The sequence below is a fragment of the Ambystoma mexicanum genome, chromosome 12, assembly GCF_040938575.1.
Source record: "Ambystoma mexicanum isolate Mex_15411 chromosome 12, UKY_AmexF1_1, whole genome shotgun sequence".
Lineage (NCBI taxonomy): Eukaryota > Metazoa > Chordata > Amphibia > Caudata > Ambystomatidae > Ambystoma > Ambystoma mexicanum.
The window spans coordinates 1011607173-1011632783 of record NC_090936.1 but is presented as its reverse complement, the minus strand read 5'-3'; the positions used below and the strand labels follow the sequence as shown (position 1 = coordinate 1011632783).

The 25611-nt window shown below is 51.8% G+C and overlaps 1 protein-coding gene across 3 annotated transcripts in view; it reads left to right on the top strand.

Moving 5' to 3' along the window:
• Window positions 1-25611, top strand: part of TNPO3 (transportin 3) — a 1153743-nt gene that overhangs the window by 252612 nt on the left and 875520 nt on the right. For all 3 annotated transcript variants that reach the window (XM_069629554.1, XM_069629553.1, XM_069629552.1), the window contains exon 5: window positions 22882-23025. In XM_069629554.1, coding sequence (XP_069485655.1) covers window positions 22882-23025 — 144 coding nt within the window. The remainder of the gene's footprint in view (window positions 1-22881; window positions 23026-25611) is intronic.

The window sequence follows — 25611 nt, the reverse complement described above, 5'->3', positions numbered from 1 at the left end:
CGCCTGGCGTTGTGCTTGGGCTTCGTTACAGCATCTGAGATTGCATTTACATGTTTCAGATAAAGGCCCCTCCTGGGTGCCCCCTCAAGCTGGCACGTATGTGGGGGTGTGTCCGGAGGCTCTCAGGTTGTGTACCTTCTCCGCTCCAAGGTGGGCGGTGCACACTCTGCGCTGTCCCGTTTCAGCGGGGGTGCTCGATGATGACGTTTCACGGCCCGGCATTTCGAGCTGCACAGTAAGATGTCCAGGCCTGCCACGCAGTCGTGCCTCACCTCTCCCGGTGGCGGTGTTGTAGATCTCGGCTCTTCAGCCCTATGAGTGGTGGTCTTCCAGGGTGCCCGAGCAGGGCGGCTGACGTGAGCCCAGCAGTCGCCCTCTGCAGGGCCGGCCGCTCCTCCCCCTCTCTCTTCGCTCATACACGATCATTAAGGTCAGTTTGCTGCTGTCACTTCATACGATCAAACAACCCCAATCCTGTAAATATACTACGAAATGGTCATCTTCGCTTTTGTTCAATGTGCTACCTGGCTAGATTATATGCCATGTCAAAAGTATTGCCCACTGCTATTTCCTATACAGGGTTCAAAATTGTTAGCAGATATTTAGCTTCTGCTTCTAGCTCAGGATTGCCTGGTTAGCTACATGCCAAGAATTACCTGGAGCTACTTTTGGCTCTCCATGCCAACTAGTTGCCATTCAATCATTCCGATGTTACATGAACTTTGTGTTTGGCAATTTGTATAAAGAAGCATTGGAGCAAATCTAGAAGACATTTAAGGGATTATGGATAATACATCCTCATACAGTGCCAGCAACTACTTCAAAATGCTGCAGCTACCCTCCTCTCCCACTCTTAGGTCCTTCTATTTAGTCTTCATTGGCTCCTAGTGAGCAGTCGCATTAATTTTAAGGTCCTTTGCACTGTTCACCCGGCAATCCATAATTTGGGAGCTAAATATCCAAGACAAACTGACTCCTTACACCCCGGGTGGGTCACTTCGTTCTGCTTCACAGAAACTCTTTATGGTGCCCAGAATTCGTAGAGCGTGTGCAGGAGGTTAAGTGCTTTCTTTTCTTGCTCAGTCTGTGGAACTACCTTACTTTTAAGCATTGTGAAATGGCTGACCACCATGTTTTTTTTTTTTTTTTCCATTAAGCTCTGAAGACTTTTTTCTCTTCTTCGTAGTCTTTCTCACTGGTTTGCTGTAGCGCATAGATTCCTTTGTGCCTCAGTGCTTTTAAAATGCTGTTGCATTACATCATGGAAAAAAGTTAAAATGTGCATCTCGTGTGTGCAAGTCACATTAGCGGCATGCGGTTTACTCACTCCTGGTTACCCCAAAGTAGCTCCTGTCTATTGGATAATGCCCAATAACCAGGAGCTGGCTTCAGCTCGTGCTCATCAAATCTTAAGTGCGAACCCTGTATATATTATGAATTTAATACCAAGATACAGAAAAACAATTTCATTTGATGAACAATTTCATGTGCTCAATGCATACATTATAGTGAAAAACAGATTTCAAAAAGGGTTGCGAGAAACACTCATCCACAAATACTTTTATCGAAACACTTTTAGAAAGTCCTGATTGTCTGATGAAACATAGGGTTGCCCATCCATATGTCTGTAAGAACTTGCCGAATGGCAGCAAAGTCAGTCTATAGTTCAACTTAATATAGCAATCCAGATGATATTTCAGTTCAGATTGTAAATAGTTTACAGGTAGTTCATATATCCTATTCATTCTAATTCTGTAATTCTATAGACAACAGTGAGCATTCAAATGTCACCATGTTTGTTCCTCTAGGGCATTCTTGGAACTTCACAGTGCGGGCAGTAATTATCGCCATTGGACGTAAAAATTGATAGCCGGTTGAATGGGTACATACTATGTAGGGGTACATGAACACTGGTTCTTATTTATAAGGGCTGTATAATGTAAAATCTTTTCCTACCCGAGACTAATAAATCCTATGCCAAACGCAGTAGGGGAATAGGTAAGATCCTTGGCCTATATTATTCAGCAAAGTACTTTTTGCTCTTGAGGTTACCTCAGTACATCAATTCATGAGGAATCTCCTACATAAAGAAATGTTTTGCAGTTCTGTTGAAATGCCAAATCAATTGGCTCCATGGATATAGATTTAGAAATCGGTGTTCCTGTAGCAAACCCTATTCTGCCCAGGAGGGCTTCTTAGAAAACAAAGATACAAGTGAATGGGTTGTTGTAAACTGATGCATTCCCTTACTTTGCAATCACCATACACTCAGATCAAGAATTGTGGAGTATGGGCATTAAGTATGTCAAATTCTTATTTTTATGTGGCAACTTGTATTTCGCATAATGATTTACAAGTTACTCATCAAAACGTCATACAGAGTCTCTCAAAAACAACAAACATATAGTCAGAAATGACTCATACAATGAACAGAGTGCAGATCTCTACTGTCAATATGTGTCGACCTGGGCGGGGGTCCGCCACAGACAGAGATCACGATCGCTTTGCAGACCAGAAGATCTTGGGCATATTAACTGCTCCTTGTTTTTGGCTTTTGCTGAGACACCTTCAGAGGACACGTTTGGAAGCGGACCCACCACTATCATTCATGTAGTGCACCGCGAAGTACACAGGCACCCACGTCGAGGAGTCCACTGCGACTTTTTGACTGAGAATTATCCCATTAGCACACCTGTGGCCATTCTTCCCCACAGCACCTTCGGGACATCCCGATCATAGCCCCCCCTCCTGATGAAGGCCGTGTTAGTTTAGAGGCGCATCCAGCCCCTATAGACGGCTGAAACACCTTGGTGTATACGAACTTTGAAATTAGTGTTACCAATGCTTCAACACTGGTGTGTAAAAAAACATTTTATGCCTTTGTTTAAATGTTTACTGTTTGACCCCTGTCGCCACATATCGACAGTAGAGATTTGCTCTGTTCATTGTATGAGTAATTTCTGACTGTTGTTTTTGAGAGACTCTGTATGACTTTTTGATGTGTAACTTGAAAATCATTATGCAAAATAGATGTTGCCACATAAAAATAAGAATTTGACATACCTAGGTGCGATACTCTACAATTCTTTTTCTGAGAGTATGAGTCTACCTAGAACCTTCCAACAGCCTGTGCCTCAATGTCTATGACCGAGCTCCTAATTGTCGGCACCCAGGCACGTCTGAACAAGCTCGATCATACGTACACGTCCTTCAGCATCGACGCTAACACAATCAAGGTCTCCAAAGAAATAAAGACGCTAGGAGTCTACCTTGATTCTACATTATGACTCAAGAAACAAGTCAGCTCTGTGGCGTCCTCCACAGCCCTACACCAATAAGCTTATCTACAGATGTAAATCTTTCCTGTCCACTAATAGCTGCCTCACATTAGTCAGGGCATTAGCTGTGTCTAAAATTGACTACTGTAACACTTTTTCTAGGCTCCTCTGAACTCAATCTAAACGGACTCCAGGTCCTCCAAAACAACTCCGAGGGCAGCTCTCAAATAACCCAGAGCCAGCCACATCTCTGCATTTAGATGTGAATCCAACTTGCTTCCAGTTCGTGAGAGAATCCTGCTCCGCACACTAGCAATCACCCACAAGTGCCTCACCAATACAGCCCCCAAATAACTGTCTGAATAAGTCAACAAACACACTACCTCTCGTACTACCAGATTTGCACACACATCTCCTCAAAGTACCTAGCTTCAAATTAATTACTGCAGGTGGTGCCAGCTTCTCCAGCATAGGGTCTGGCATGGGTTCACATGCTCATGAATAGTCCCCGTCGTCAGGCTGGGAATCCTTGGTAAAGAAAATCAGCACCAGTTTCGTTTCTGATCTGTCTTTCTTAGTAGTAACCACTGGTCTCTGGGTCATACTCTCATACTCCCCCCCCCAGCCAATGACTGCCCACTCCCTAACCCCGCCCCTGGCAGCCATCCTCAGATTTTTACGACACGTTCAAGTGTTGGGAGTCCTCGTGCTATAGCTCTCGAGCTTTTACTCTGTTTGGCGCTTTTTCAAAGAGATTTCTCATTTTTCGGTTTAATCGAGCCTCAAGCTCCATCGTTTCTACTTCCGATCAACGGGGACCCGTTTCGGATTTATCTACACCCCTCAAGGGTGACGTTTTCATCGAGTTACGCTTGGAGGATTCCAGAAGTTTATGAGGCCTACGCGCGGACGAGAGGAACATGGCCTAGGAGAAGGGAAGCTCGACTCCCGGCAAACTGTTCAGGATCTGCCCTGGATGCAACCTACAGAATGTGTTCAAGGTGGGTGAGCATTTGAAATGCCTTTAATTCCTCTACAAGGACAAAACACATGTGGAGAAGGACTGCGTTTTGCATGAACATGTCGGATCGGACTATGAGTGATCATCGGACCAGTCTCTCGAACTGCCTGGAAGGCAAGAGCCCAGCAGGTGAGAAGTCGTCCGAGCGGTCTTCTAAGTCCTGTGAGGGCACCCTGGCGACGGGGGCCCAACAGAAGGCAAAGCACCGCGAGTCCGCAGGCACCGGGAGTGCCGAACGGGCGGGCTCCTCGTCTGCCAGGCAGGGCGCACCTTCACCGATGCAATCAACCGCGAGCCAACGCTCTGGCTCGGGGAAGAGAAAATCTGAGAACCCGGCTGAACTTCTGGAGAAGCCCTGGTCGATCGAAGGAGCAGACCGAAAGAGCGAGGCGGTAACCCTCCCCCGAAGGTGAAGGCCTCAAGCGCGCCCACAGTGGTGAAGGATTTGATCCCGGCCAATTTGGAAGAGGCCCGGTCCCACGGGAGGAATCCGACGAGGGGGACGACGAGAGCGAGGGTGGCGACGACTAGGTTCCCGTGGAGAAGGAGGAACCATTGCTCCCTGCACGCCCGTTACAGCCCAAGCCGCAAGACAACTCGGCGGCCATTTTGACGGCAATCCAAGCCTTCTGCCTGGAGATGAGGATGAGACTGCCCCTACCCCTGACGGACGACCAAGCTGAACCGGGTCCGTCGGGAAGCCCTCCAAACAAGAGAAGGAGAATTCATCCAGCTCCCCTTCTGCCCTCACAGCCTTCTCAGCCTTTGTCGCCTTCCCCGGTCCCGAGGGATGACACGGGAACAGACAAGGCCGCGACGGATGACGGCGGCGACGACGGGACTGACCTCCTGTCTCCGATTCCTTGGGCGTCCCCGCCCGAAGAAATTGGCTCCTTCCACGCCATGTTTGCCAGGGCGTCCGAGCTCTTTCAGCTCTGCCCCGAAGAAAAGAAGGAAGACTTCCTCTTCCAACGGTGCAAGGCCATCATGAGGAAGACTGTCCTCGCGGTGCTGTTGCTGGATGATATATGGGACGAGGGACTTGCTCTCCTGAAGAACCCGTCCACGACGCCTGCCAAAAGGGACTGGTACGAGAAGAAGTACCGGGTCCCCGACGGCACCCCTTTGTGCCTTAGAGCACAACTGACCCCGGATTCGGTCGTCTCGGCAGCGGCCAAGAAGAAAGCGGGAGGGGGGGGTCCTCGGCTTCGACTTCCCCACGGGAAGGCGAGGGAAAGAAACTAGATGCCATGGGACGACGATTCATCTCGTTTGCGGCAACGACGATTAAGGCGGCCAAAGCCCTAGCGATTGTGGCCCGCTACGACGGGGAGTTATGGTACGAGATCGCCCCCCTGTTGGACTTCCTCCCGGAAGACAAGAGGGCCTGGCGATCCTACAGGAGGGTGAGGTGACGTCGGACCACGCCATATCAGTGGCCACGGACATTGCCGACACCAGTTTCCGCCAGTTGGGCAACAGCGTTTGCCTTCGATGGCGGGGGTGGCTCAAGGCGATGGATTTCTGCCAAGACGTGCAAGCCAAGGTTTTGGACATGCCCTTCAACGGGAACAATCTGTTTAGAAAGGCAGTGAATGAGTCGCTGCAGGCCATCAAGACCAACACTGACGGCTCGGGCCTTGGGAGAGGCAAGCAAGGTGCCTCCAAAGGATTCAGCGGTTGCTCCTCGACATGCCGTCAGGTGGCCCGCACCTCGTCGCAAGAAGCTTACAGGGGATGAGGCAAGTCAGGTGGATCTTGCCGTCGTCGCCAAGGAGGCCAAGGCTGTAAGGCTGCTTCCAAGCAAGACTGAACCGGCCATCGCGTCGGGACCCCACCGAAGCACCCGGTGGGAGGCCGGCTGACGAAGTTCGTCAGCGTGTGGGAGTCCATCTCCACCGACCGTTGGGTGCTGGATGCCCTGGCTCATGGGCACACTCTGGAATTTCTAAAGTGCCCCCGAATTCCTCATGTGGCCAGGAAGGAAAACCACGTCCCTCAACTTCTGTTAGAGGTAAGGGCGATGCTCAAGAAAGGAGCCATCAAGCTCGTCCCAAAGAGACTCTGGGGATCTGGAGTATACTCAAGATACTTCCTCGTCAAAAAGAAGACAGGAGGTTGGCGTCCCATCCTGGTCTTGCGTCGGCTAAACAAATACATCAAGGCACAGAAGTTCCTATCGTCGTTGGATTTGGAGGATGCATACTTTCACATCCCGATCCTAAAAGGACACCGAAAGTTTCTCAGGTTTGTAGTCCAAGGACGGCACTACCAGTTCAAGGCCCTCCCTTTTGGATTGAAGTCAGATCCCAGGGTGTTCACCAATTGCCTAGCACCAGTGGAGGCGTGGCTGCGCCTGCAGGGGATCCACGTCTACCCTACCTGGACGACTGGCTCATCCGAGCAGGCACAAGGGAACTCGCCGTCGAACACAGCGATGACCGTCCGGCTGTTCACGGACCTGGGATTCTCCATCAACTTGCCCAAATACCACCTGGTTCCGTTGCAGGTCGTGCTGTTTCTGGGAGCCAAACTCGATACAGTAGCGCAGTTGGCCTCGCCGTGGGAGGAAAGGACGCAGACCATCCTGGGCAAGGTACAGCGCCTGCTGGCCACGGACGTGGCCTGGGTGAGGTCCATGAAGTCCCTTCTCGGGATGATGACCTCTTGCATCTATCTGGTGCGCCTGTGCAGGCTTCGGATGCGTCCGCTGCAGGAGTTCCTCGACGTCCATTGGAGACAAGCGACAGGCAGCTTCGAGGACAAGATCTCGCTCAACGAGGTATTCCGCCAAGCAATTCGATGGTGGGACACCCGTGCGCATCGCGCAGCGGGCACAGACTTTCAGACCCCAGCATACCAGGTGACGATGACGGATGCCTCCCTGGAGGGGTGGGGAGCACACACCGGAGATCTTCACGCGAGAGGCCTTTGGCTCCCGGAGGAGAGGCCGCTCCACATCAATATACTGGAGCTCCGAGCGGTGTTCTGGGCCTTCAGGTCATTCCTCCCGTCCCTCAAGGGCAAGGTGGTGAGGATCTTCACCGATAACACCACAGCGATGTTCTGCATCCGAAAGCGGGGAGGAACCAGATCCCCAGCTCTGTCCAAGGAAGCCCAGGATCTGTGGCACTGGGCCGTTGCCCAGGGAATGTTTTTGGTACGTTTACATCTAGCGGGGATAAAAACCATTGTCAACTCACTCAGCAGGGAGCTGTGCTCGTGCCACGAGTGGGAACTGCGCCAGGATCAAGTGGATCGACTCTTCCAGCGATGGGGCAAACCCCAAATCGACCTGTACACGAGGGCGACAAACTCCAAGTGCCAGAGGTTCACCAGCAGGTTCCCCCAGCTGAGGAGCATGGGCATGGCCGAGACAGATATGGTTCCCGGACCTTCTGGACTTTTCGGCGTCCCCACCAGTCAAACTGTCGACGGACGCAGATCTTCTCTCCAGAGAAGGAGGCGCCATTCTTCATCACGACCCAGAGTCGCTGAACTTTCCCGATACACCAGAACTGCAGGACGGTAGTCCCTGTGGTCTCAACGCCTGGTGGAGGAGTTTATGAAAGGACTGTTCCGATCGTTCCCGCCAGTGAAGGCTGCGGCCCCGGCGTGGGAGCTCAACGTTGTGCTGACCAGCCTCATGGGCCCGCCATTCGAGCCTTTGCATTCGGCTCTGTTGAAGTTCCTGTCGTGGAAGACAGCGTTACTTGTGGCCATCACCTCTGCAGGATGCGTGGGAGAGATTCAGGCTCTATCCTGCAAGCCTCCATACTTGACTTTCCACGAGACGAGGGTGGTGCTGAGGACGCACCCCTCCTTCATGCCCAAGGTTCTGTCGGACTTCCATCTCAACGAGCTCTTGGGTTACCAGTTTTCTTCCTGTCGCCTTCGTCGCCAGCCGAGAGGACTTTACACTCGCTGGATGTAGCTAGAGCGCTGAAGTTCTACGTGGATCGAACGAGGAGTATTTGGAAAACATGACAGCTGTTTGTGAACTTTGGACCTGTGAACCAAGGGAAGGCACGCTCGAAGGCTTCCATTTCCAGATGGTTCTCTGGCTGCATCATGGACTGTTATCGGTTGGCAAACCGACCGTTGCCCGGACATCTGAGCCCATTCGACCAGCGCGATCGCTGCTACCACGGCGTTCTTGTCTGTGTGCCCCTGCTGGACATCTGCAGGGCTGCTACGTGGAGGTCGACGCACACCTTCATGAGATTCTACTACGTCGACCGGGATTCCAGGGAGGAGTCCAGAGTCGGCCAGGCAGTGCTGCGCAACCTGTTCGCTTAAGGTGAGCCTGGTGAGAGGGTAAGCGATGCTTAATGTTGAGTTTATGTAATGCTTAATGTAGAGCCTTGCCACCTCCCGTGGTTGTGCATTTGTGTACTGCTATGCATTCTTGTATTCATGAGCATGTGAATCCATGCCAGACCCCATGCTGGAGAAGGAACAAGTTACTTACCTTTAAATGGTGTTCTTCAGCATGGGTCTGGCATGGATTCACATGCGAACCCTCCCTCCTACCCCTCTGCGGCTCTTCACTTGGTCATGCTGCCACTTCACGTGCTACCAAATCTGAGGATGTCTGCCAGGGGCGGGGCTTAGGGAGAGGGCAGTCATTGGCTGGGGGCATTATGACCCAGAGACCAGTGATTGGTTACTACTAAGAAAGACCGATCAGAAACGAAACTGATACTGATTTTTTCTTTACCAAGGATTCCCAGCCTGACTGGGAATATTCATGAGCATGTGAATCCATGCCAGACCCATGCTGGAGAACAATAGTTACAGATAAGTAACTTGTTCCTTCCCAGTCCAAGCAGCCAAACTCTGGAATTCCATTCCCCCTTCTTACAGACAAGAGCCCTCCTTCATGAAATTCAAATCTGAACTAAATGTCTCTGCACCAAACCACTCCCCTGAGTACCCCTGCGACCATGTTATTTAATCAACTGCCTGACCGATTTGTAACCACCAGGTCTTGCGTAATGCCTTGTTGCTATTGTTATTGCATATATAAGAGACCCTTTGTAAAATATCCCACTAGGAAAGCAAATGTTCTGGGGTTGACGCAGGTCAGGAAGATTTACCATTTCTATGAAAATCCTACTTAACACACACTTTGCAGGAACATGTACATTCTGATTACAAGATCTTCACACCTTGGAGTACTTGTAACTCATCAGTAAAGGCCATCTAAGTCACAGCAACCCATCCTTTAATTTTGTTCTCAAAGTAAATTTGCCTTCCATACAGTCTATTAGTACCCGGCGAGGGTCAACCAGAATGTAACAAATCATCTGATGCTTGTTAATCTGCTTAGAATCACATGCTGTGCATATGGTGTGACATCCAGTGGTAACCGAAGAGTATTGCATCTTGTCTTTCGGGGATCGAAAGGGGACGTCTCATAGGCGTGTCTCTAACACTATCCCTATCGTGACGTGTAGTTTACCCAAAATCCCTCACGCGCCGAGGTCCCTCAGATTGTTTTTTTCCACCCAGATAACTGGTCGCCTTATTGCAGAGCTCTTCCATAAGGATATCGACTTTGTCGATTATCCCCTTAGTCACTTCAGCAGTGATATCTGTACTACGCTGAAGACTGCGGAGGACTTTCGACCCCTGAGATCTGGCGGCAAAGCCGTCCATGTGGCCGGGCTCTCTGGCCGGCCTACACAGTAAGGAGAGTGGGGTCGGGGTGGCTATAATATTTCAATGATGCCTTTTCTCTTTCCCACTCTTTGTCCCATAGGTCTACTCATCGCATTTATTGCCTTTTGCTATGGAAAGGACGCCATTTAGGTTTTGCCCCTCTTGCAGGGCCAGATACCCATGGAAGGGCGAGCACTCTCAGTGCAATAATTGTCTGCCCCTTGAACACGACGAAGCAGTGTGCAGCCTGTAAACTCCTGCGCCCTAAAACGCTTAAGGAGCGCTGTGTTAAGCGCTGGGTGGCCTACTGGATGTCGTAGGTTGGATGCTCTCCCCCCACCGCCGCACCCGCCGAAAGTGATGGTGGGTGAGGGGTGTACCAGCAATGACCAGGCATCCGTCTCAGGTGCCATTGACCGCACGGCAGACACTACGAAGTCCCCCCATGCCAGTTTCCGACTGGCCTAACGCGAGTCACGCTATGAGGAAAACACCCGGCGACGGGCGTACAGGATAGCAACACTAAGCACACAACCGCAATCCCGGTTTCGACAGTACCGGGTGAAAACGACAACGGTCTTGCTGAAAATTTTGACGGGATCCGCCGATCTTCACTATCGACAGCCTTCCCCGCATCTGCAGCAGCATCTTGCAACTGGGCCTCCTAAGACAAAGGGCACTAACTCCAAAACCCATATGACGGTCGAAGCGCCCCAAGTGGACCCTGCGGCGTTGCCCAAGGCCCCGGTAGGAGAGAAATCTACTGCTAGACCTAAAAGTCAGCCGGCACATCGCCCCGTTTCGCCGAAAATTTCCGAGAGCATCGCTAGGATTGCTTCGGCAGTGGGGCTGAGGGAGAAGTCGAAAGAAGCGACAGAGTGGCCTAGGGATGCGCCGGAAGACGCGCCACAGCACCACGATACTCGCAAGGACTACGTAGAGTCCAGTGCCTTTGTCAAGCTCTATTGGAGATCATTTTCCTCCCTATGGCATCGAAATTTAAGATATTCTGCCTTTTAGACCCCTCTAGATCATCTACATGGACTAGAGAAACAATTGAAGGGTGTATGGACAGGTTGGAGATGTTTCTCGTTTTCAGAGAATCATACCCCTAAAAGACCTTGAGGAGACACTCCCTCTGTGCCTGTATGTACATTTCAGAGGACTTTGGAAACTCCTCTGGAAGATTTCACTTGCGTGATCCCCATGGACGCATCTGGACATATGACCCTGAGGAAGATACTACCCTTCTAGAAGGCTACAATGTGGATGATCAGGCGGATCCTATGGGTAACTGGGAAGATAACAGCCAGGTTGATTCAGAACCTTGGACGCTCCCTACTCCGACTCAGGACCATGTTGTCCTATGCATGGATTCCCCTCCCTCCCTCCACTCCGGCCAGTCAAGCTTCCTCAGTGGACAGATGGTGTTCAAAGCCATCTTGAGAAAGTCGTCTGACCATTTTCAAATCGCCACCCAGGAGGCCTTACCAGAACCGGATTTTGTGGAGGATATCCTTAAGGAAAAGTCCCCATCCAGCCAGGCCATTCCTCTTTTGAATTCAATTAAAAGGAGATGGGCACCTTCTCATCATGTCATGCTTGGCTGAGAAATTCCGGCTTCAAGCCGGAGACTGAAGCAGCCCTTATAAATAAGCCTGTCGAGGAGACCAACCTTTTTGGTAAAGCAGTAGACGATGCTCTCGAAACTGCCAAAAAAAAAGAGTATGAGACTCTAAAGTCCCTTCAGCAAATCACCCAATCGCTGGTCCTTTCGAGGCCAATCCCGTTCCTCACTGAACCAGTATAATACGGGAAATACCTGGATCTCAGGATAGGCATCCAACACCCCAGCCAACTATCCACCCAGAGGACAGTGGTGTGGAAAAGGTAGAGGCAGAGGTTCCAACCCCAGAGGGGCCACAGCCTCTGGTCAGAAATGACCTGCGGATCCAGGTCCCCTCCCATGTCAACCCGGCTGGGGGGGGGGGGGGGGCGCAGTTAACCTCTTTCCTTTCGGCATGGCAGGGGATAACGTCAGACCAGTGGGTTCTCAAGATGTTCGCCCACGGGTACTGCATCGAATTCGCCCGACCGCCACAATTCAGACCACCAAAAGCATGCCGCCTGACCATCTGCGAATCCTGGTACAAGAGGTGGAAACACTTCTGGAAAAGGACGCCATAGAAGTCATCCCTATTCAGGTAAACAAGGGTATTTATTCAGTGTACTTCCTTGTAAAGGATCTCACCATGCGCCCTGTACTAAACTTGTGCCCTGCAAACGAATTTGTCAAACCTCAGTTTTCGTATGGTTAATCTGCGGAAGTAATCCTGCTGTTGAAACAGTGGGATTACATGGCGACAGTGGACATGAAAGTTGCATACTTTCATATTTCAATGTTACCAGCCCACAGGAAATGGCTAAGATTCTGGATAGAGGACAGGCACCATCAATTCAAAGTACTCCCCTTCGGCATTGCCTCAGCGCCAGTGTTTACAAAGGTCCTGGCGGTAGCGTCAGCACACCTGCGCAGACAATCCGTCCCGGTTTACCCTTACCTCGAAGACTGGCTCATAACGGGGGACTCTTACGAAACATGCCTATTGAACACTTGGAAGACAATAGACCTCTTGTTCAGGCTGGGATTCTCCATAAAGAAGTCCAGCCTAGACCCCAGTCAAGTCCAGCAGTTTCTAGGGGCTCTAATTCGTCGAAAGACGGCCTCGTCTTCCCCTCCGAGAGGGTTAAGAACATGCTTTTTCAGATCCCTCAATATGTAGCCAGTTGGGAAGTGACGGTACGCAAAGCCATGCGGCTGCTAGGAATGATGGCGTCATGCATTTACCTAGTTCCTTGCGCATGCGTCCCATGCAAGAGTGGCTCAACAGCCAGTGGTGTCAGGCCAGCGGACAATGGGAGGATCTGGTAGTTGTCTTGCCAGCCCTCGTTCTCTCTGCAGTGGTGGTTGAGGGAAAACCTCTTGAAGGGGAAGACCTTCACCACCCCCGCAGTAGAAGCCACTCTAACGACAGACACCTCTCTCACGGGGTGGGGTGCTCACCTGCTACAGCAGACGGCGCATGGTCTGTGGTCCCTGAAAATGGCGTCCAACCACATAAATCTGTTAGAGCTAGTAGCAGTATTCAACTCACTGAAGGCCTTTCAAACACAGCTACATGGGAAGACAGTTCTGGTCTTGACAGACAGCACCACAGCCATGTACTATCTGAACAAACTGGGGGCACACTCTCGGTCTATCAAAGCTGTCCCAAAACATTTGGATGTGGGCTCTCAAACACAGGATGGTTCTGCTGTGCCAACACGTTCCGGGGGAACTCGATCTTCTAGCGGACATGCTCAGCAGAGATTTCCCACTGCCCATAAAATATGAATGGCGTCTACACAAAGACATCGTCTCCAACGTCTTTGCGGAATGGGGCTTACCAGAGATCGACTTGTTTGCAACTCAGGATAACGACCAATGCCAAGAATACGCCTCCAAGAATCCCCAGAACCGCTCCAAGGGGAACGGACTCTAGAGAGCATGGTCAGGGAAATTTGTTTCTCCAGCATGGGGTCTGGCATGGATTCACATGCTCATGAATATTCCCCGTCGTCAGGCTGGGAATCCTCGGTAAAGAAAAAACCAGTATCAGTTTCGTTTCTGATCTGTCTTTCGTAGTAATAACCAATCACTGGTCTCTGCGTCATACTGACCACAGCCAATGACTGCCCTCTACCTAAGCACCGCCTCTGGCAGCCATCTTCAGATTTTTACCGCACGTTCATGTGTTGGGATCCTCGTGCTATTGCTCTCGAGCGTTAGTGCTATTTTTTTCGCGCTTTTTCACAAAAACTTCGATTCTTTCGGTCAAAAGAGCCTCAAGCTCCACCGATCCTACATCCGATCAACGGGGACCCGTGTCGGATTCATCTGTGCCCCTCAAGGGTGAAGATTTCGTCGAGCTACACTTCGGAGGACTCCAGAAGCTTCTCAGGCCCGGTCTCGGAGATGGCCCAGGAGAAGGGAAGCTCGACGCCCGGAAAGCTGTTCAGGGCCTGCCCTGGATGCCAGCTGCAGAACGTCTTCAAGGAGGACGAACACTCTTTCTGCCTTTACTGCCTTCATGGGGACAAGACGCACGTGGAGAAGGACTGTGCGTTTTGCGGCAACATGTCGGAACGGACCATGAAGGACCGCCATCAACGTCTCGCCAGCTGGCTGGAGGGTAAGAGCCCGTCTGGCGAGAAGAAGAAATCTGAGCGGTCTTCTAAGACCTTTGAGGGCGCCCCGGCGACGGGGGCCCAACATAAGGCCAAGCACCGCGAGTCCGCTGGCACCGGGAGCGCCGAACGGTCGGGCTCTACGGGCGCCAGGCAGGGCGCACCCTCCCCGGCACCATCAACCACGAGCCAACGCTCTGGGTCGGGTAAGAGGAAGGCCGAGCACCCGGCGAAGCTCCTGGAGAGACCCCGGTCGAGCTCTAAGGCAGAGGAGGAGCGTGGCAGTGCCCCCTCCCTCAAGGATAAGGCGGTGAGCGCACCTAAGGTGGTGAAGGCCTTGATCCATTCGACCAAGCCCTCTATCGAAACGGTCGCGGCGGCCCTGGCCCAGCCTGTGGAGGCTGCACCAGTGGTGGCGGCCTCGGGGCCCAGAATCTCCCTGCCTCCTCGGAGGGAGTCTTCTTTCGTGCCCATCGATAGGACCCCCGTGAAACCCTCTGTGGGGAAGAAGGGGGGGCAGGGCGTCGTCGTAGATTCGGCCTCAACCTCAGAAGAGGAACTGATCGAGGTCTTAAGCCACGGCCTAGGCGTGGAACAAGACCAGCCCGTCGGAATGGGCCCCGACGCAGGTGACGACGACGACATCGTCGAGGATACCGACGGGGCCCCTGCTCGCCCGTCGGATTCCCCTCTGCCAGCGCCGCAAGACAACTCAGCGGCCATTTTGTTGGCTATACAGTCCTTATGCTCCGAGATAAGGACGAGACTACCGTTACCGACGGAGGAACCTCTCCCGTCGGGGGATCCAGAACCGGGACCTTCTGGTGTTCCCCCTACCAAGAAAAGAAGGATCCATCCGCCGCCTCCTTTTCAACCGTCGCGCCCCGTCCAGCCCTCCTCCCCGTCCACCCGAGGGGATGATACGGGGACTGACACGGCAGCGACGGGTACGGACGACGAGGCATACGACGAGGATTTTCCGTCGTCGCCTCCCACCAGGGCTTCTCCGCCCGACGAGATTGGATCGTTCCACTCAATGATCGCCAGGGCATCCGAGCTTTTCCAACTCTGCCCTGAGGAGAAGAAAAAGGAAGGCTTCCTTTACCAACGGCGCGAGGCCAGGAGGAAGACGGTCCTCGCAGTGCCTCTGTTGGACGACATTTGGGATGAGGGCCTTTCCCTCCTCAAGAACCCTTCCACGACGCCAGCGAAAAGAGACCGGTACGAGAAAAAGTACCGGGTCCCGGACTCGGCCCCCCTATGCCTCCGGGCGCAGCCTACCCCGGACTCCGTCGTCTCCGCGGCAGCCAGGAAGAAAGCGGGGGGGGGGTGCGGCCTCCACGTCGACTTCCCAGCCGGACGGCGAGGGAAAGAAATTGGATGCCATGGGACGCAGAGTCATCTCGTCGGCGGCGACGACGATTAAAGCGGCCAACGCCTTGGCTATCGTGGCCCGCTACGACAGGGAACTCTGGTACAAGATAGCTCCCCTGCTGGATTTTCTGCCGGACGACAAGAGGGCGGAGGCCCTTGAGATCCTGCAGGAAGGTGAGGTGGCCTCGGACCACGCCATCACCGTGGCGACGGACATCGCCGACACTGGGATCCGCCAGATGGGCAACGGCGTTTGCCTTCGACGTCGCGGATGGCTCAAGGCTACGGACTTTCGGCAGGACGTCCAGACCAGGGTCCTGGACATGCCCTTCGACGGGAACAACCTGTTTGGGAAGACAGTGGACGATTCCCTTCAGGCCATCAAGGCGGATACTGAGACGGCCCGGGCCCTTGGAGTACTGCAGCAACGGCGGACGCCCTTTCGGAGCGGCGGAGGCAAGGGCGCCTCCAAAGGTTCCGGCGGCGGTTTCGCTTCCTACCGTCAAGCGGCCCGCTCGTCGTCGCAAGAGGCCTACAGAGGACGAGGCAAGTCTGGCGGGCCCCGCCGTCGTCGCCAAGGAGGCCAAGGCGGCAAGGCCGCGTCCAAGCAGGATTGAACCGGCCGTGGGGTCGGGCCCCCACCGAAGCACCCCGGTGGGAGGCCGGCTGGCGGGCTTCGTCAGCGTGTGGGAGTCCATCTCCACCGACCGTTGGGTGCTGGACGCCCTGGCCCGGGGCCACGCGCTCGAGTTTCAAAGAAGGTGCCCGCGCGTCCCCCCCCGTGGCCAGGAAAGAACTTCACGTCCCTCAACTTCTCCTGGAGGTAAAGGCGATGCTCAGAAAGGGCGCCATCGAACGCGTCCCAAAGAGGCTTTGGGGCTCCGGAGTCTACTCGCGTTACTTCCTCGTGAAGAAGAAGACGGGAGGATGGCGCCCCATCCTGGACCTGCGACGCCTGAACAAGTTCATCAAGGCGCAGAAGTTCCGGATGGTCACCCTCCAGCACGTCCTGGGTCAGCTGGAGGAAGGAGACTTCCTATCGTCGTTGGATTTGGAGGATGCCTACTTCCACATTCCCATCCTAAAGGGGCACCGAAAATTCCTCAGATTCGTGGTCCAAGGGCGTCATTACCAGTTCAAAGCCCTTCCCTTCGGACTACGGTCGGCACCCAGGGTTTTCACCAAGTGCCTCGCACCGGTGGCGGCGCAGCTGCGCCGCGAGGGGATTCATGTCTACCCCTACCTGGACGACTGGCTCATCCGCGCCAAGACGAGGGAGCTCGCCGTGGTCCACACGGCAAGGACCGTCCAACTCCTCACGGACCTGGGATTCTCCGTGAACTACGCCAAATCCCACCTGGTGCCCGCGCAAGTCGCACTGTTTCTGGGAGCGAGGCTCGACACAGTGTCCCTTCTGGCCTCCCCGTCGGAGGAGAGGACCAGGACCATCTTGGGCAAGGTGCAACGGATGTTGGTGGCCGACGCGGCCAAGGTGAGGTCCATCAAGTCCCTCCTCGGGATGATGTCTTCCTGCATCTACCTCATTCCCAGGTGCAGGCTCCGGATGCGCCCGTTGCAAGAGTTCCTGGATGCGCGCTGGATCCAGACGACGGGCAGCTTCGAGGAAAGGATCAAGCTCGACGAGAGTTTCCGACGAGCGATACGGTGGTGGGGCACCCGCGCGCATCTGACGGCGGGCATGGACTTCCAGACCCCAGCCCACCAGGTGACTGTGACCACGGATGCCTCCCTAGAAGGGTGGGGAGCGCACACCGAAAATCTGCACGCAAGGGGACTCTGGCTCCCGACGGAGAAGTCCCTGCATATCAACGTCCTGGAGCTCCGTGCAGTGTTTTGGGCCCTCAGGTCCTTCCTTCCGTCCCTCAAGGGCAAGGTGGTGAGGATCTTCACCGACAACACCACCACCATGTTTTACATCAGGAAACAGGGCGGAACCAGGTCCCCATCGCTGTCCAAGGAGGCGCAGGACCTGTGGCATTGGGCCGTCGCCCAAGGGATTCTTCTGGTGCCGTTTCATCTGGCAGGGATAAAAAACACCATCGCCGACTCACTCAGCAGGGAGCTGCGCTCGTGCCACGAGTGGGAACTACGGCAGGATCTGGTGGATCGCCTCTTCCGACGGTGGGGCACACCCCAGATCGACCTGTTCGCGACGGCGACGAACACCAAGTGCCGGAGGTTCGCCAGCAGGTTTCCCCAGACGAGGAGCATGGGCGATGCTTTCTCGTTCCCCTGGGAGGGCCTGTTCCTCTACGCGTTCCCTCCCTTGCCTCTGCTAATCCGGCTCGTCAACCAGCTCAAGAGGTCACGGTGCAGGATGATCCTCGTCGCACCTGCGTGGCCGAGGCAGATATGGTTCCCGGACCTTCTGGACTTGTCGGCGTCCCCGCCAATCAAGCTGCCGGCGGACGCGGATCTACTCTCCAGGGAAGGAGGCGCCATCCTCCACCACGACCCGAAGTCGCTGAACTTGCAGGCCTGGCTCCTGCAGCGCTAGAGTTTGGAGGATACGACATACCGGCCGATTGCAGAGAGGTTCTTGCAAAGGCCAGGGCGTCCTCGACTCTTAAATGCTACGGACACAAATGGAAGAGGTTCTCTGTCTGGTGCCACGCACAGAAGATTAACCCTCTACGGATTACGGCTCCCCAAGTGCTGCCGTACCTGCTGACGCTGGCCAAAGCTGGTCTGGCACACGCGTCCATCAAGATTCATCTTGCTGCGATCTCCCGATACACCAGAACCACGGGCCGGACGTCCTTGTGGTCTCATCGTCTGGTGAAAGAGTTCATGAAGGGACTGTTCAGATCGTTCCCGCCGGTGAAGGCTCCGGCCCCGGCGTGGGAGCTCAACGTGGTGCTGACCAAACTCATGGGACCTCCGTTCGAGCCTCTGCACTCGGCCCCGTTGAAGTTTCTATCGTGGAAAACAGCTTTTCTCGTGGCCATCACCTCCGCACGACGAGTGGGAGAGATCCAGGCCCTTTCCTGCAAGGCCCCGTACTTGACTTTCCACGACACGAGGGTAGTGCTCAGGACGCACCCCTCCTTCATGCCCAAGGTACCGTCGGACTTTCATCTCAACGAACCCTTGGTGTTACCTGTGTTCTTCCCGTCGCCTTCGTCGCCGGCTGAGAGGACTTTGCACTCGCTGGATGTAGCTAGAGCGCTGAAGTTCTACGTGGACCGCACGAAAGGTTTTCGGAAGACGTCACAACTCTTTGTGAACTTTGGACCTGTCAATCAGGGGAAGGCTCTCTCGAAGGCTTCCATCTCCAGATGGCTCTCCGGCTGTATCATGTACTGTCACCGGTTGGCAAACCGACCGCTGCCTGGCCGTCCGAGAGCCCATTCCACCAGAGCGATCGCAGCTACCACGGCGTTCCTATCTGGTGTGCCCCTGCTGGACATATGCAGGGCTGCTACGTGGAGGTCGACTCACACCTTCACGAAATTCTACTGCGTCGACCGGGATTCCAGGGAGGAGTCCAGGGTCGGCCAAGCAGTGCTGCGCAACCTGTTCGCCTGAGGTGAGCCTGGTGAGGAGGTAAGATGCTTAATGTTGAGTTGATGTGATGCTTAATGTTGAGCCTTTGCCACCTCCCGTGGTTGTGCATGTGTGTACTGCTATGTATTCTTTATTCATGAGCATGTGAATCCATGCCAGACCCCATGCTGGAGAAGGAACAAGTTACTTACCTGTAACTGTTGTTCTCCAGCATGGGTCTGGCATGGATTCACATGCGAACCCTCCCGCCTACCCCTCTGCGGCTCTTCACTTGGTCATACTGCCACTTCACGTGCTTCCAAATCTGAAGATGGCTGCCAGAGGCGGTGCTTAGGTAGAGGGCAGTCATTGGCTGTGGTCAGTATGACGCAGAGACCAGTGATTGGTTATTACTACGAAAGACAGATCAGAAACGAAACTGATACTGGTTTTTTCTTTACCGAGGATTCCCAGCCTGACGACGGGGAATATTCATGAGCATGTGAATCCATGCCAGACCCATGCTGGAGAACAACAGTTACAGGTAAGTAACTTGTTCCTTACGCTTTTCCCCCCCGACTCCTCTACTCAAAAAGATTGTGCACAAGTTGTACCAGGAACCAGTCACCATGATATTGGTGGCCCCCATGTGGGCCTGCCAACCCTGGTTCTCATCTGATGGAGATGTCCCTCTCCCCTCCGATGACTGCCCTGCCCGTACAACATTTTTTCCCCGGACAGAGGAGAAACACTGCACCCATGCCCACACTCTCTGAACTTAGCGGCCTGGCTCCTAAGGGCATAGAGTTCGGACACCTTCAACTCCCTCAGTTGCATGGACATACTTGGGGAAGCTAGGAAACCTAACACCCGATATTGCTATTCCAGTAAATGGAAACGTTTTGTAATCTGGTGCAATTCCAAGAGTGTCAAGCCCATTGACTGCTCTCCTACTCACATTGTATTGTACCTGACTCACTTGTTAGACTTAGGATTGGTTTTTATTTCCCTAAAGGTTCACCTAGCTGCTCTCTTAGCTTACACTATGTCACAATAGGTGTTGTGGTGGAAAATACCTGTTATTAAGGCTTTCATGGAAGGGGTCAAAGGGGCTCCCGGATGGGCCCTAAATCTGGTATTGACCAGGCTTATGGGGTCTCCCTTTGAACCTATGCATAAAGCAAGTCTCAAAGACCTTATAAAACGGCCTTTCTTGTGGCTATCATTTCCATTAGAAGGGTTGGTGAACTTCAGGCCCTTTCAGTTCCAGACCCTTTTGTTACAGTCCACAGGGAAAGTGGTTCTGTGCACTCCTCCCCGATTCACGCCTAAATTTATTTCAAAGTTCCATGTGAACCAATTAATTGAAATACCCACTTTTTTCCCCCAAACCCTACTAACATGGCCGAAAGAAGCCTGCACACACTAGATGTGCGCAGGGCAGTCATGTTTAACCCCAAAGAACTAAACCACTGAGAAAGACCCATTTTTTCATTTCAGTGGCAGCTGGTAGAGAAGGGGGAATCCTGTCTCTAAATCAGCAATCTCTAGGTGGATTGACAAATGTATCCCACTATGCTACACTCTTGCTAAGAGATCTGCCCTTCAAGGCTAGAGCACACTACTCGAGGCACTCGGGCTTCCATAGCATTTATTGCAAATGTTCCCCTTGAGTCTATTTGCAAAGCAGCAGCCTGGAGTGCTGTACACACCTTTACAAAACACTATTGCCTAGACACGCATTCTTGGTCTGATTCTCAGGTGGGACAAGCAGTATTAAGACATCTTTTCACTACTGTTCCTTCTCACAACCCACCTCCAACTCCGGGTACTGCTCGCTAGTCTATGCACAGCATTTGATTCTAAGCAGATTAACAAGCATCAGAAGACATGCATTACTCACCGTAATAGTATTTCTGATGATTGTATCTGCTTAGATTCACATGCGCCCACCCTGCCTCCAAGATCGAGTGGAAAGAACAGACGTTTTACTGCTTTCTTTTATGTACTCACTCACGGGCTACCTCATGACAGAAAAAATACAATCGGAGGGACCTCGGCGCGTGAGGGATTTTGGGTACACTACACGTCACGATAGGGTTAGTGTTACAGACGGGCCTATGCCAACGTCCCCTTTTGATCCTCAAAACAAGATGAAATACTCTGCGTTTACCACTGAATGTCGGGCCATATGCTCACATGTGAATCTAAGCAGATACAACCATCAGAAATGCTATTGTGGTGAGTAATGCATGTCTTCTATTGGCCCTCGCCCGGTCCATACCTCGCAGAGAATCCCTTGAAGCTTTCGCTTCGTTCACGTCCCCGGCGGGGTTGTGGCAGCCCCTCAGCCAATGAAGAGGCTTGGAACAGGGTAATCCCGCTCAGAGCCTCCGCAGGGCTGGGGGCTGCCATCCTCCCCCGCCGGCGATTCAGGTGAGGTGTTTTTTTTTTGCCTTTCCCGCCCGTTACCTTGTTTTTTCGGACACGCTTTGGACTCTGTCACCAGCGCGTCTGCTCCAGATGGCCGCCATGGAAAGGGAAAAAACGGCAGGCTTTTTCTTTTTTCGTACTTTTTTTTTTTCTTCGAGTCAGGTAATGCCCCGGGTCCCTAAAGCCCTCACTTCACTCGGGCCGGTAACTATGGGCCCTGGGGCATTACCTGACTCTGTAATGGCCCTGCGGCTCGGGGCTTATTGCTTAATTCTTGATGTGCCCTCACTTGGCCTCCAGACTTGGCAGCTCCTTGAATTACTCTGGATTTCAGCCCCATAGGATGTGTTGGCACTTCTCAAGTCGGCTCATCCATACATTACTTGTTATTGGAAAACTATATATTTTTGAAGCTGCATATTTCTAATCAAGTAACAAATATACCTCCTTCAGCAATCTAGACTTATGGAACACCTCCACGGCTAAACACATGTATTCAAGCATCACAAATATTCCCTTACTGCATTACCGCCCACCCTCCATTACACTGCCCACCTGCCTGCCCATGGTCTGAATCTCTTGCGGCCTCATTCCCATCCTTTTAACTGCCCTTTCATCCCCCCGTACCCCCATCCACCCCGGCTATGTTTCTTCTGCAGACTGTCTGGATTCCTGTGTGCGGTGGGGGCACAACATGCCAAATTGCATATAAGCAGGCCCTCTGAGATTGCTGCTGTGGTGGTTTGGCGCAGTATTAGCTTTGCAACATAACGCACACTATCAAACCAAACTGATTTGTGCAGCTCTCCGTTTTTAAAAAGTAAAGTGCAGCATTTCATAAGCAGAAATGTTGGATAATTCAGATAAGGTTCTCAGTTCCAGAAGCTTGAAATTAGTTAAGCCTTCCATAGCACCACCTTTCATATTTCTGCTATAGATTCTACCTGTACACCCTGGTTTTAACACTGTTAATGACCAACTCACAACTTTGCTCAGTTCCACTGGCTAGCAAATCATCTTCTGCTTCTCCTTTTAAAGTGCACAGCTCTTGATCTTCTCTAAGAATCACACGCAAGATGAAAAAACAAACTACATTTTCAACAGCAAAGCCCTAAAAGAAATCTTACAACTACGACATTAGAAGGCCTGCAGAGTTCTTGCTGTGCATGGAGAAGTTAGATTTTTGAGTGTTATACTCAAATGGCAAGTATGTGGCTTGTAACAATATAGCTTTGGCAAACTATCACGACTCATGAGTTGAAAAGATTGAACATGCATTGGTTTCACAGAATGAGTTTAAAATTGAAAGCAAAATGTTTTCTCCTGTGTTTTTGTTACTGTAGTTTTAAAAACACATTTCCTCTCGCCATGTATTAGATGTCCTGTGTGGAGAAATCGGGAAGCAATGAGAAAATGCTTATAAAGGCCTTCCGGTGCTTGGGCAGTTGGTTTAACCTTGGAATATTGGATAGTACCTTTATGGCCAATAACCGGATCCTACTTCACCTCTTCCAAGTTTTGGTGAGTATACAAGGTTTAAGATCTATTAATCGGCCTGCGTGGTCATGTGTTAACCTCCTACGCAGTGTTCCTTTTGCTACCCAATGACAGACATGGGGGGGGGAAATCCAGTTGTAATTTGACAGCAGGATAAACCATTGTCGGTGGCATCCAGATTACTCGAACATGCAGATTGAAACTGCCCTGCCTTCTGCAGCCACAAGGGTCAATTGTGTCTTAAGGGGTTCATGGGCTAAAGCAATGCTTAGATCACATGCTATGCATATGCCAACATCTAGTGGAAGTTGCAGAGTATTACAGTTGTTTTTCGAAACTCGAAAAACGACGTAGACGGGGCGTGCCAGTAACACTATCCCTAGTGAACCATTCCTCTATCGCTGCTTGCCTTTTACCGCTTTACTCTCACTGGTGATGTTAAACACACACCTAGATGCCTATATGTCCCTTTGCCTGTTAAACTTGACGATTCATTGCTGTCCTGCTATAATGGCTTTATATTATCTGTGCATTGGTAGCCTATACCTTAGCTATATCCTGATCTCATTCGGCACCTAGACCCTCGCAACCCAAAAATAACTCACTCACGTACACTGCAGCCACCAGATGTGACCTGCGTCTCGTCCTCAATCACATGAGGCCGACACCTAGTACGCTACACCAACCTCATCCTACCTCCTGTCATCCTAACATGATAGATCACTACGGCAACATCCAGCTAAAGCAGCACATCGTTAGTAGCATCCATTGCTCACCTCTTATCAGCTGCATCACAAATACTACCACCTAAAATTGAAAACATGGTAGCTCCTTCCCTACTACCCAACATCCCCCTACTTTTATAGCTAGTCACTTATCGTCTAGATCTAGCACCTTACTAGACTTCTACAATGAACTTACCATGTTCTGCAGGCACATTTATCCAATTTGGTCCGGGATTAGCCCGTCTTCACTGCGTCCAACATCATCCTATCCCCTGTCCTACACCATTCCTCAACAAAACTGCGCCGTTCCCCCAGTCCCTACCACATACTAACTACATATCCTCCGTGAAGGATATTGCCAATCTTGGCACTCCACTATAAGCTCTCCCTCCCCCCTTCATTGTCCCCAGATGGACCCACAAGACACTGTCTATCCACAAGGACCCTTTGCTATCACCTGAAGAGTGCTACAGCCACCACACCTGACACTCAAATCTCACCGGCTCCCCAGTCATCCTATCCGATCTCTGCCCACCTAAGAAGGTCCCGAATCTCATCACGTATTCTCAGACCTCGACCCAATAAACACCAAATGCCAGGTCCTAACCAACACAAATTTCAGACCAGCACCACCACTTCTCATCTCAAAACCCCACACACCTGCCCTTGTAAGTAATCCCGAAAGCCACTCCCACTGCCTCACATCTAAACGATGTTCAAATCCCATGTGGTGCCCCTTGGCCTACACAACCCATCATGGGTCACCTAAGAAGATCTCGACTATCATCCCGTTAACTTCAACCTAAACCAAACAAATGCCCAACGCCTTGCTATAACCAAATAAAATCCTAGACGAATACCACCTGCACCCAACTCTAAGACAGGCCCACCTCAAGAGGAGGTGGAGTAGCCCTACTAGCTAAAGAGTCCCTTAATATGAGTAGCCCCTGAACTACTATTCACGTCAGAAGTCCTCTCACTACAAATCACCCTCACACCGGCTTGCACACTCATGCTTCATATCGTTTATAGACCTCCAGGACCCATCTCTACCTTTGACAATATCACAACCCTCCTAGCACACATGAAACCTCAGTCCAAAGTGATCATTATGGGCGATTTCAATCTAGTTCTGCACGACCCTCTAGACATGCATGCAAATCTCATGGTTAACTCCATTGAAGCCCAAGGATTCACTCGGAAGAATCACTGCACCCACTCATGACAAAGGACGCATTCTAGATTGGTTAGCTGATACCAACTGCACCACCAACATCCTTACCAACTCCCCATCGCTGTGGTCGGATCACAACCTTATCTTATTCTCCACCACCATTAAGACTTTGAAACAGCATCAATCCACACCTTTAGCTCCATCTAGAAACCTTAAAAATATTAACTGAGATAGCATGTTAACACTACTCACTCCCATTCTTGACCTAGCTCACCTGGACAGTGACCCTTCAACTCTGGTCAGCCACTACAATGAAATAATGCTTGCATCTATAGAAAAAAACTGCCCACTAAAAAGCAAAAAATTCAAACCTTTAGCTCATGTCGATCCTTGGTTCTCCCCTGAACTCAAAGCCCTTAAGACTTTAAAAGGATCTGCTGAAAACAAATGGATTAAAACACCTTCGCTAGAAAATAAAATAAGATTCCTCCAAACCCTAGCAACTAACTACAAGATTAAAATCATTAAATCTAAAAGTGAAGTATATAACCAAAGAATATCTAAAGCCCAATCCAACACTAGAGAGCTATTCACCATCCTCTGCGAACTGGAATCACCAGCACCCACTCCAGATTTCACAATCCAAGATGAACAATGGTGCTCCAATATTCAGAATGCCCTGGCCGGTAGTCTTATTACTGCAAATGAAAA